This window comes from Mercurialis annua, linkage group LG3 (assembly GCF_937616625.2).
Source record: "Mercurialis annua linkage group LG3, ddMerAnnu1.2, whole genome shotgun sequence".
NCBI classification, from domain to species: Eukaryota; Viridiplantae; Streptophyta; class Magnoliopsida; order Malpighiales; family Euphorbiaceae; genus Mercurialis; species Mercurialis annua.
Window position 1 is genome coordinate 50754713 of NC_065572.1, and position 12253 is coordinate 50766965.

Consider the following 12253-nt stretch of genomic DNA (forward strand, 5'->3'; position numbering starts at 1 on the left):
ATTCTCCCCAACTTATATAAAATTCGACCTCAAATTTAAAATAACACAACCCGCGTAATAACATATCATAAAACTATATGCTGTCCAAACGAAAATGCACATATCCAACGTAAAACACATAAAAAGATACCCAAGGTAATCAATGACATCAATAATAACAATTCTGCATAACGAACTCTGTCTCTCAAGAACATTCCTCAACCAAGTAACCAACCTAAAGCGTAATCATAGGAATTCCGATCTTAACGACTTAAGCACTTGCGTAAACAAAAACTCAAAAGGTTGCTCATCGAACAATAACTCAATACCACCACTTTAATAAACAAAACAATCTCAATGCTCACAAAAACATCATACTAACTTCCACTTAACGTAAAACGATATTGCCATTTCTAGGTAAAATCAAACGAAGGGAACAAACTCTCCCACATAAAACTCAACTGAATTACTCAGGATAACCAAAAACGAACCTCGAATCTCTTTCAATGATAACTCTAATCAAAATTTCCACTCAGAGAAGGTCAACACAAGACGAAACACGCCGGAAACATATGGGGTATTATATTCTCTCCAACCTATGAAAAATTCGACCCCGAATTTTTATATCTAAAACTAATTTGCAGTTTAAACGGTCACAACGCACATACGCGCAAAATATTTATATCTAACAACTCGGAGCTTTAACGATTACTCGATCAACACAAAAGTGAACAAACAAAAAATTTCCAACTGAAAGTCATAATTACTCTTTAACAAGTTGACTTTCAATCCAGCTCGAATCTTAACGAATACGAAATTCATATCATCAAAGTTCAAGAACAATCTCGAAGTTCAAATTATAGGTCTTACAATATCAACTATAACATTTCAACCAGGTACATTGAAAAATACAACTGATATAATCTTACGTTCCGCAACACTTACTCACTTGTCCACTTATGACGAGTTTGACACCAAACATAATTGATAACAATACTCAATAACAACTAAAATAATATTTTGGCCAAAAGCAACATTACTAGGATCATCTAGTCCAACGATCAATGCCAAGTTCGATAATACCATCAATTTCGCGAATCATAAAACACCAAAAATTCATATCGTCGTTCAAAAGAATATGTGAACCTATCTCATGATAACAGAATGTCCAAAATAGGAACAAACAATCTCAATCATAACCAATTTAAATTCTCAAATTTATTCAATCAATTGACTACAACCTCATATACAACGAGAGATCACTACGACCAATTCATCCTGGCGAGAATGTTAGTTATGCTCAAAACAAAATCCAAGGGAGTATAAATTCTCTCCATATACAAAACGTTTTATATTCAAAATTTTACCACTTCTCTTTAAAAGACTTTACGTCTTACACATCCTTTTGTATTTAATATCGAAATATCTTTACCGTTGAAAACCATCGGTTTTGCAACCCCTTAAAATTTTTCAAAATATCCACATTTTGAATCTGAAATTTTCCCTTACTTTTTAATACGTTTATAAAACAGTTCATTTGGCAAAATTTATGTTCTTTTTAAACCAAACTTGCTAAAATCAATTTATCCCCTTTTTGAAAATACACCAACTGTGAAAACATTTTTCGTATTGAAAATACACATTAATGTTTCAAAACATAACTAAATTGTCACGACCCGATTCTCGGCGTCGAGACCAGCGCTAGGGAATGGGAGTGGTTGCTCCGAAACCCGTAGCAAGCCTTAAAAATAAATTAAAAATCACTTAAATTTTTTTCGCGGAATTCAAATCGTTTTCGAACATTTTAAAATCGCAGTTTAAAACGATCTAATAAAAATTACCATTTAAAACATGCACATAATTTTCTCTTTAATTATTGCATTTTAGTTTCAAAACCATTTCTCTATGGTTTATCATGCATCTCATTATGCATACCACCTTACTATGATAATTATTGCATTTCACTATGCAGGCCATTTCATTATGGACTTAACCGCATTTCATTATGCAGATGCGTTCATCGCATTTTATACCCGTGCAGTCGCTCGGACTTTCTCACAACATTCACATATTACATATAATCAGAGTTTAAGCGTTATAATAAAATATAAAGCATAAATAAGTCCAACGACTAATAAGGTATCATCGTTCATTTACTCTAGCTACTGCAACTCTAGACACATAAATGAAAGTCATTCTCACCTTATTCAAGCCAGGGATTTTCCGAACAAGAAATTGGAAATCCACATCTCAAACTAATCGCCTGTAAAAATTATAAATTCAACGGGGTCAGTTATAAAAACTGAGTGAATGCGTACAACATATACTAATAAACATTAATATGAAAGCAATGCATTCCAGATTACCAATTCATATGAAACCCTAAACCATGATTCATGTTCCTATATGCTTTTAAAACAGGAAACATAAATATTCCACTTTTTTTTTTCCATTCCATTCGGGGCTAACCTTTTATTTTCCTTTGGCCGTATTTATTTTCTCTTTTTGTACTTTTAGCCAGTCAAATCCGATTACTCTTATTTTACGTATTTGAAAGTCTCAGACTCTTCTTACAATACAACGGATTTCGGCAGTACATAAATATTGTCGCCAATTTCACTTTTTTAATAAAATGTTCAACCTCTCAGATCTCGGCAGTTTCTCTACCTGCCTTTGGTCGTCTATATTCCGTTGCCTCTGAAGATTTGTTTCCATATGTCTAGACCGTCGTCTCAGACTTCCAGACCGTCGTCCGGATTTCCACATACCATTTTTATGCAAACACATTCTAAATGCAATACCGGTGATCACACAGCACTATTGCCGCCCAATAGTAAGCATGTTTCAATGAATCTAAATCGGTTTCAAAACTATGTATAATAGTTCATGCGATTTAAATTCAAAATAAAATAAAACATTTGCAAATCATGTAAAGTAGTTCGCAATATTTTTAATACTAATATTTAGCTGTATAAGTTGTAAACACACTCACAGTACTCGCTTATTCCAACTATCTCTTTCCGCGTCATCGTATTTCTATACGATACACTCTATCCATGATAGTTTATTTAATTCATTAAATAAACATAGAATTATAACTCCATATAATTCTAACACACATTCAATTCACATAATTTTCTAAAAATACACTTTTAGAAAATCTCAACAAATATACCACAATTCAAAAATATCCAAAAATATTTTTTCGTAATATTTTTTGTACCCGGGGCTCGGCCCCCCCTATTTTCTGCCAAAATTATTTCGGCACTAACTGCTGCCAACTGAGCCTAGGACTGAGCTACCATGCTCTATCCCTCTGCTTATATTCCGGTCACCGTATTCGGGTGGTTTTGGCCGGAAAACTCAAAAACACTTAAAAATCCATTTTAAGCCATTTTAACACCGAAATTCACCAAAATTTATTTTGAACAGATTTTTAATTTTCATCTTGTAAAAAAAGCAGCCCATAATTTTAAAATAATATTTTCCATTATTTTAACAATTAAAACCGAAATAACTATTAATAATCAAAACCGATTATTAATCCATCAAAACACTTCAATTAAATCACTTTAATTCCACAAATGATCAATATATATATTTCATAATTTTTTCATGAATAATTTCTGCCCAGAAATTAAAAATGACATAAATACCCTTTTTAACAGTTTTACCGATTAAACACTTATAAAAAATTAAACCCGATTAACAAACCATTAATAATTTACCATTAAACATTTATTCACCATCAACCAACCATTTAGATCAATCATAAAAAAACTCATTTTCAGAAATTTAAAATCAATTGATTTACCCTTTTTAAGCGATTTTTAATCTTTAAAAACATTAAAAATCAAAACTTCAACCATTAAATTAATACCCGAACTAATTAACACTTATAATCCATGAATATGACACTTTAAAGCATATTTTAACCTCATCATCTAGATCAGCCCAGAAAATTAAAATATTTAATTTAATTTTACGTAAAAATTATTTTAAAACCGAAATCCACATAAACAATAATCAAAACTAGTTAATCAACCATCAAACACCATTTTTAAACCATCCTAAGCATGTTTCTAAAACTCAACTAACATCAGCAAATAAAAGTAAGGTTTTGAGCTTGAAATTATACCTCAAACGAACATGCAAATATACATTAACGATCTACACAATTTTCCCGTCAACTTTTGTTAAGAAAATTTTGAGAGAAAATAAAAGTGTAAGGTTTTGTGTTTGGAGCTATGGTGTATTCGGCAGCCACACAAAATGAAGAAGAAGATTGAATTGCTTGGGCACCAAGTTTGTCTAGAGAAATATCTAGATACTTGTTTGATGTTTTATTTATTTACAAGTTTGCCATTATGGCATTCTTGTAAATAAATTGAACTCTAGGGGAAAAATAAATTCAACTTTCTCAAATACTCAAAAACATTAAAACATAACATATGAGCTGAATTAAAATATTTTTGGGCCTTTAAAAATATTTAAAATAATTATTTTGACGGTTTTTAGTAAAAAATTGAAAAAATCACTTTTAACACGTAAAATTGGCAAAAATCAAATTTAAGGCAAAACACACTCCAATTTACATTTTCACCCTTATAAATTCATGAGATGAATTTATTCACTATTATCGAGGTCCTAATCAATTAAAATTGGTCACACGCGAAAATAAACACTAATAATTATATAGGGTATTACATTCACCCCTCCTTATAAGAAATTCGTCCTCAAATTTCAAAACAAACTATTACCTTGAGCAAACAAGTGGGGATATCGTTTCCTCATATCCGCCTCTGTTTCCCACGTACACTCCTCAATTGTACGGCTCCTCCAGAGCACTTTTACCATAGGTATCTCCTTACTACGGAGTTTCCTAATCTGGGTATCCACAATTTCTACGGGTTCTTCCTCATAAGATAGCTCCTCGTCTATCTCAACCTCCTGAGGTTGAATTATTCTATGAGGGTCAGGAATATACTTCCTAAGCATCGACACGTGAAACACTGGATGTACTTGCGACATCTCAAACGGTAATGCTAACTTATAAGCTACCGTTCCTATTCGCTCAGTAACCTCGTAAGGTCCTGCATATCTCGGCGCTAGCTTTCCTTTCTTTCCAAATCGGATTACACCTTTCATAGATGATATTTTAAGAAACACAAAATCTCCGACTTGAAATTCTATATCCTTTCTCCTCACATCATCATAGCTCTTTTTCCGACTAAATGCAGTTTCTAAACGTTGCTTAATCAACGGCACTTTCTCAGACGTTTCTGTACAATTTCTGCTCCTGTTAACTTTCTTTCGCCAACTTCCTCCCAACAAATTGGAGATCTACATATACGTCCATAAGTCGCCTCATACGGTGCCATTTCGATACTAGAATGATAACTGTTGTTATATGAAAACTCTACTAACGGTATATACTCATCCCAATGGCCTCCGAAATCTAAAACGCACATTCTTAACATATCCTCCAATGTCTGGATAGTCCTTTCAGACTGTCCATCCGTTTGGGGATGAAACGCCGTACTAAAATCTAAACGCGTTCCTAAAGCCTCTTGCAGACTTTGCCAAAATCGGGATGTAAAAACTGATCATCGATCTGACACAATTGACACAGGAACTCCATGTAAACTGACTACTTTGTCAATATAAATCTGTGCCAATTTTGCTGCTGTATAGGTAACCTTGATCGGAATGAAATGAGCTGACTTTGTCATTCGATCAACGATAACCCATATCGAATCAAAACCACGTTGCGACTTAGGCAATCCAACGACAAAATCCATGGTTATTCTTTCCCATTTCCATTCTGGTATTGGTAATTGTTGCAAAAATCCAAATGGTCTCTGATGTTCCAACTTCACTTGTTGGCATATCGGACACTTAGCAACAAATTCTGCTATATCTCTTTTCATACCATTCCACCAATACATCTGCTTAACATCGTGATACATCTTGGTAGAACCAGGATGAACACTATACTTAGATCCATGTGCCTCCATCATAATTCTCTGTTTCAATTCCTCTACATTTGATACGCACACCCTTGTACCAAATTTCAGAATACCACCTTTGATATTGTATTCAGAGTTCATTCCATTTTGAACTTCTGCAGTAACATGCTTTAGTTGAGGATCCGTTGTCTGAAGTTCCTTAATCTGATCATTCAATGTAGGTTTAATTGTCATTTGAGCTAACAAACTCCCCAAATACGAAACCTTTAATTGAACTCCTTGATCAAACAACGAATGCACTTCTCTAATCATTGGTCTCTTCTCAACTAAAGTATGAGCTAAACTTCCTGCTGAGTTTCTGCTTAACGCATCAACCACTACGTTAGCTTTGCCAGGATGATACTGTATCGTACAGTCATAATCCTTTAGCAACTCCATCCATCTTCTCTGTCTGAGATTTAACTCTCTCTGATCAAATATGTATTTTAGGCTTTTGTGATCAGTGAATATTTCCCATTTTGCTCTATATAAGTAATGTCTTCAAATCTTTAATGCGAAAATCACCGCTGCTAATTCTAGATCATGGGTTGGATAATTAACTTCATGCTTTTTCAACTGGCGAGAAGCATAAGCTATAACTCATCCATGTTGCATTAGTACACATCGTAACCTGATCCTAGAAGCATCACAATAGACTGTGAGTCCATCACTACCTTCTGGTAATGCCAGAACTGGAACTGTTGTCAAACACTCCTTCAGCTTCTGGAAACTTACTTCACATTGATCATTCCAAATGAACTTTGCGTTCTTCTGAGTTAGCTTAGTTAATGGTGCATACAACTTAGAAAAGTCTTGCACAAACCGTCTGTAATAACCAGCTAAACCCAAGAAACTACGAATTTCTGTCACTGAACTTGGCCTTTTCCAATTCATCACAGCTTCAATCTTTTTAGGATCCACCTTAATCCCACTTTGAGATATAACATGTCCCAAAAACGCTACTTCTTCTAACCAAAATTCACACTTCGAGAATTTGGCATAAAGCCGATGATCTCTCAAAGTTTGTAACACAGTCCTTAAGTGTTGCGCATGCTCCTCCTCTATGCGCGAATAAATCAAGATATCATCTATGAACACTATCACGAATTGATCTAGAAACGGTTTAAAAATCTGATTCATCAAATTCATGAAAGCCGCTGGTGCATTTGTCAATCCAAATGACATCACCAAAAATTCATAATGACCGTATCTTGTTCTGAATGCAGTCTTCGGAATATTATCATTTCTGATCTTCAACTGATGATAACCAGACCTCAGATCAATCTTCGAAAAGTAACTCGCTCCTTGCAATTGATCGAATAAATCGTCAATTCTGGGTAAAGGATACTTATTCTTAATTGTGACCTTATTGAGTTGTCTGTAATCTATACAGAGTCTCATAGATCCATCCTTCTTCTTTACAAACAACACAGGTGAGACACTTGGTCGTATGAATCCACGATCAATCAATTCTTCTAATTGATCTTTCAACTCCTTCAGTTCTGCTTGTGCCATTCGATACGGAGGTATCGATATTGGACTTGTACCAGGAACTAGATCAATACAGAATTCAATTTCTCGATCTGGTGGTAATCCAGGTAACTCTTCTGGAAACACATCAGAATACTCCGACACTACTGGTACATCATTCACACTACCAACTTCCTTCTGAACATCTCGTACCAGAGCTAAAAATCCTTGACATCCTTTAATTAACATCTTTCTCGCTTTCAAAGCCGAGACTAAACTCTTTGGGGTTTCCAACTTCTCTCCCCGTATAGAGATAAGTTCAGTTCCAGGTGCATGGAACGTCACTATCTTCTCTCTACAATCCACATTCGCATAATGTCGCGACAACCAATCCATTCCTAGGATGACGTCGAACTCTAAAACATTAAGCAACAACAAATCCGCAAGCGATTCGTGCTCTCCGATTAACACAGGACACGACGGATAAACTATAGTAACGTCTATGCTTTCGCCTACAGGTGTAGCTACTAACAATGGGTTTTGCAAAATCACAGGTTGAATTCCTAATTTTAATGCAAAACTCGACGATACAAATGAATGCGTAGCACCGGGATCAAATAAAATTGATGCATTATGCGAAGATATTGAAAATATACCTTGCACTACCGCATTCGACGCATTCGCCTCCTGAGGATTGATCGCAAAAACTCTAGCCTGCCCTCCGCTAGTAGTCGCTCCAGATCCTCGTCCGCCTGTGGTCCTTCCTCCACCACGATTACCAAAACCATATCCTCTTCCACATTGTCCATTAAACACGTTCTAATTCTGTGCCTGCCGAGACACTGCAGGATACACAGGTCTAGGTTGTTGAAACACTGGTTGAACAACACTAGCACTTGAACCTTGTGGCCCAGACATAGGACATTCTCTTGAGAAATGACCTTGCTGTCCACACGTGTAACATCCTCTCGTCATATAGCATACCCCAAAATGCTTCTTTCCACAAGTATTACATAGTGGTATTGTTCCTCCTGAACTTCGTCCACTAGAACTTGATCCAGACGTACTGAATCTCCTATCTTTCTTTCCTTTCTTGAATCCTTTACGATATGGTCCAATGAACCTATTCGTACTCGAACTGGAAGTTCCTTCTCTTACGAGCTCACCAGAAACAGTGATCTTTCCATATTGGATCAAAGTACTTTCCATCTGACGTGCACTATCGATGATTTGCACCAAATCCTTCCTAACATCAGATAGCAATCCAATATATTCAGGTCATAGCCCCTTAATGAATCTTGAATTCACCCTATCTCGATCAACCATCAAATCGGGTGTGAAACGACTCAACCTTGTGAACTCCGTCACATACTCCTGCACAGTCTTCCCTATCTTATTCAGATTCAACAGTTTCTCTCGATAATTCTCCGATACTGACATCTCCACCATCAGTATAGACTGTCTTTCACTAGCATTAAGACGTCTAGCATTCATTTCTACTTCCTCTAAGAAATCTAACGCATCGTTCAATCCATCAAACTTCATGGGCTTGAGCCTCATGTAAGCCATAACGAGATCACGATCAACGTTAGCACCAACTCGCTGCTGTTGGTAATCCAACTGCTCTCTGTGCATATTTTGCACTTCCGCTTGATTCGTTTGCATAGCAGCTATGCCAGCTAAAAAAATTTCGAAATCAAAGCCCGGAATATTAAAATTTGGCCCACGGCCTCTAACACGACCTCGACCACGACCACGACCTTGACCCACATCAGGCATCGCATCGTAATGAACGGACTCCTCGTCATGAGCGTTCTCCTCTTGAACGTTTTCATCATGCTGATCAGCCATCCTGATCAAAGCATGCTGTCTAATAAGAATCTATCTATGCATTCTAGTCGTATACTATCATAACTAATCACCACAATCACACAATCTAAGCAAACATACAGACTCACTCCTAAAGCACAGCTGAGAATATTTAAAAATAAATGATGACTTAACAAATGACATGACCGGAAACCTAGATGTTGCAGTAGACTCTATATCAATTCCTAGGTACACATTTTATACGGTATTCAACAATGATACCAACTTTTTCACTAACCACTTTTCGACTATGACTCAGTCAGTGGAAATGATACCATCTTTCATTACTCCTTTCTTAGGCAATGAAACCATTTTTAGATCATTGCTCTGATACCACCTTTGTCACGACCCGATTCTCGGCGTCGAGACCGGCGCTAGGGAATGGGAGTGGTTGCTCCGAAACCCGTAGCAAGCCTTAAAAATAAATCAAAAATCACTTAAATTTTTTTCGCGGAATTCAAATCGTTTTCGAACATTTTAAAATCGCAGTTTAAAACGTTCTAATAAAAATTACCATTTAAAACATGCACATAATTTTCTCTTTAATTATTGCATTTTAGTTTCAAAACCATTTCTCTATGGTTTATCATGCATCTCATTATGCATACAACCTTACTATGGTAATTACTGCATTTCACTATGCATGCCATTTCATTATGGACTTAACCGCATTTCATTATGCAGATGCGTTCATCGCATTTTATACTCGTGCAGTCACTCGGACTTTCGCACAGCATTCACATATTACATATTATCAGAGTTTAAGCGTTATAATAAAATATAAAGCATAAATAAGTCCAACGACTACTAAGGTATCATCGTTCATTTACTGTAGTTACTGCAACTCTAGACACATAAAGGAAAGTCATTCTCACTTTATTCAAGCCAGGGATTTCCGGAACAAGAAATTAGAAATCCACACCTCAAACTACTCGCATGTAAAAATTATAAATTCAACGGGGTCAGTTATAAAATCTGAGTGAATGCGTACAACATGTACTAATAAACATTAATATGAAAGCAATGCATTCCAGATTACCGATTCATATGAAACCCTAAACCATGATTCATGTTCCTATATGCTTTCAAAATAGGAAACATAAATATTCCACTTTTTTTTCCATTCCATTCGGGCTAACCTTTTATTTTCCTTTGGCCGTATTTATTTTCTCTTTTTGTACTTTTATCCAGTCAAATCCGATTACTCTTATTTTACGTATTTGAAAGTCCCAAACTCTTCTTACAATACAACGGATTTCGGCAGTACATAAATATTGTCGCCAATTTCACTTTTCAAACGTATAAAACGTTACGAAACAAATCCAAACATTTAACCTTCTTAGCGATTTAAGTCAAACGTTTACAAACGTTATGAAACAAAGCCAAACGTTTACAAATGTTAAGAAAAAAATCCAAGCATTTCACCTTTTTATCAATTTAAGCCAAACGTTTACAAACGTTATAAAACAAATCCAAACGTTTCAACTTTTAAGCCATTTAAGCCAAACATTTACAAACATTACGAAATAAATACAAATGTTTCACATCTTTAGCGATTTAAGCCAAACATTTACAAAGGTTATGAAACAAATCAAAACGTCTCACCTTTTTAGTGATATAAGCCAAACGTTTCACCTTTTTAGCTATTTAAGCCAAACATTTATAAACGTTACGAAACAAAACCAAACGTATAAGACTTTACGAAACAAATCCAAATGTTTCACCTTTTTAGCGATTTAAGCAAAATATTTACGAAACAAATCCAAGCGTTTCACCTATTTAGCAAATTAAGCCAAACGTTTACAAACGCTACGAAACAAATCCAAGCGTTTCACCATTTTAGCAATTTAAGCCAAACGTTTACAAAAGTTACGAAACAAAACCAAGCGTTTCACCTGGAGATCTAGATTTAGAAATTAACCCTTTAAATTCTAGATCTTGAATTTCTTTTCTACAAAACTGTTCCAATTCAGCATTCATCTGAATTGGCCTAGCCTTAGTAGGAATGTTTTTCTCATCAAAAAGAGGTTGATAAGGTAAATCTACCATATGTTGTTTTCTGGACCAAAAAGCATTTGGTAGTTCCGAACAAACTTCTTTTTCAAAAAGGTTTTGGAGTTCCGTTATCTTGTTTTACATAACCTCAGTTTTCAACTGGTGTTCGATTTTTTGAAGTTGGACTTCTCGTTTTAATTGAAATAAATCGTTTTGTTTTCCTCTTATTAGAAGATTGATCTCATTATTATAGATAGAACTTGCTTTTATAATATTGAGATTTCTGGTTTTAGGTTTTTCTAAAAAAGAAAAATTGAGTTTTACTTTCTTTTCTTTAAAATAAATTCCATCATAATCTACCTTGTAAGGTGTTATTAAATTGATAAAAGGCGTTCCTAATATCACCGAATGGTGTATATTATCGACCAACACAAAGTTTGTTTTTATTAACAAGCCACTATTAGAAATACTTGCTTCCGTTTTCCCTTTTAAATCCATTTTAGAATTATTTGCAGAAGTAAGTCTTTCAGAAGTTTTTTCATGAAGATTTTTTGGAACCAATCCAATTTTAATGCAATTTAGATCTGCACCAGTGTCAAATAGCGCAATAGTGTCCATTTTAAAATTGTTTGAAAAAACAATAGAGATTTTTATAATATATTTTCTAGAGGTTATTTCTCTCAGAACAAATAGAAATTCTTCAGGAACTTTTTCTATTTCTTCTAGATTTTGTTTGTCTAATGACTCCTCTCCTTCACTATCACTGGAAGTTTGTGATAGTTGGGAAACTAAAAACTGGATAGTTTCCGAATCTTTTTTCTGTTTTTCTGTTTTTCTTTTATTTCTTTTATTTCCGATTTTATGTCTTTTATGTCCTTTTGTAGGTCTTGAATGGTACCTAAAGGTTTTTTATGTTTCCTTTTTCTATCAAG

The 12253-nt window shown here is 34.8% G+C and overlaps 1 protein-coding gene across 1 annotated transcript; it reads right to left on the bottom strand.

Moving 5' to 3' along the window:
• Positions 1–1024: 1024 nt before the first annotated feature.
• On the bottom strand, positions 1025–11939 carry LOC126672585 (uncharacterized). The gene is made up of 14 exons (XM_050366540.1): positions 11773–11939; positions 11248–11385; positions 9408–9428; positions 9038–9309; positions 8809–8971; positions 8311–8703; positions 8114–8250; positions 7605–8020; positions 6619–7379; positions 5912–6471; positions 5599–5803; positions 5407–5556; positions 4740–5299; positions 1025–1125 (listed from the first exon to the last, which is right to left on the bottom strand). Exons 1-14 carry the CDS (start codon positions 11937–11939, stop codon positions 1025–1027), a joined length of 4044 nt encoding a protein of 1347 aa, XP_050222497.1.
• Positions 11940–12253: the final 314 nt, after the last annotated feature.

Bases quoted from the DNA above. Each gene is read 5' to 3' on its own strand.
- LOC126672585 (XM_050366540.1), bottom strand. From the start codon at position 11,939: ATGGACACTATTGCGCTATTTGACACTGGTGCAGATCTAAATTGCATT. The intron at 8,972-9,037 runs GTGATCTCGTTA...ACGATGCGTTAG, and splicing joins AGTTGGTGCTAACGTTGATC to ATTTCTTAGAGGAAGTAGAA. The intron at 8,021-8,113 runs GTATATTTTCAA...CATTAAAATTAG, and splicing joins GTCGAATGCGGTAGTGCAAG to GAATTCAACCTGTGATTTTG.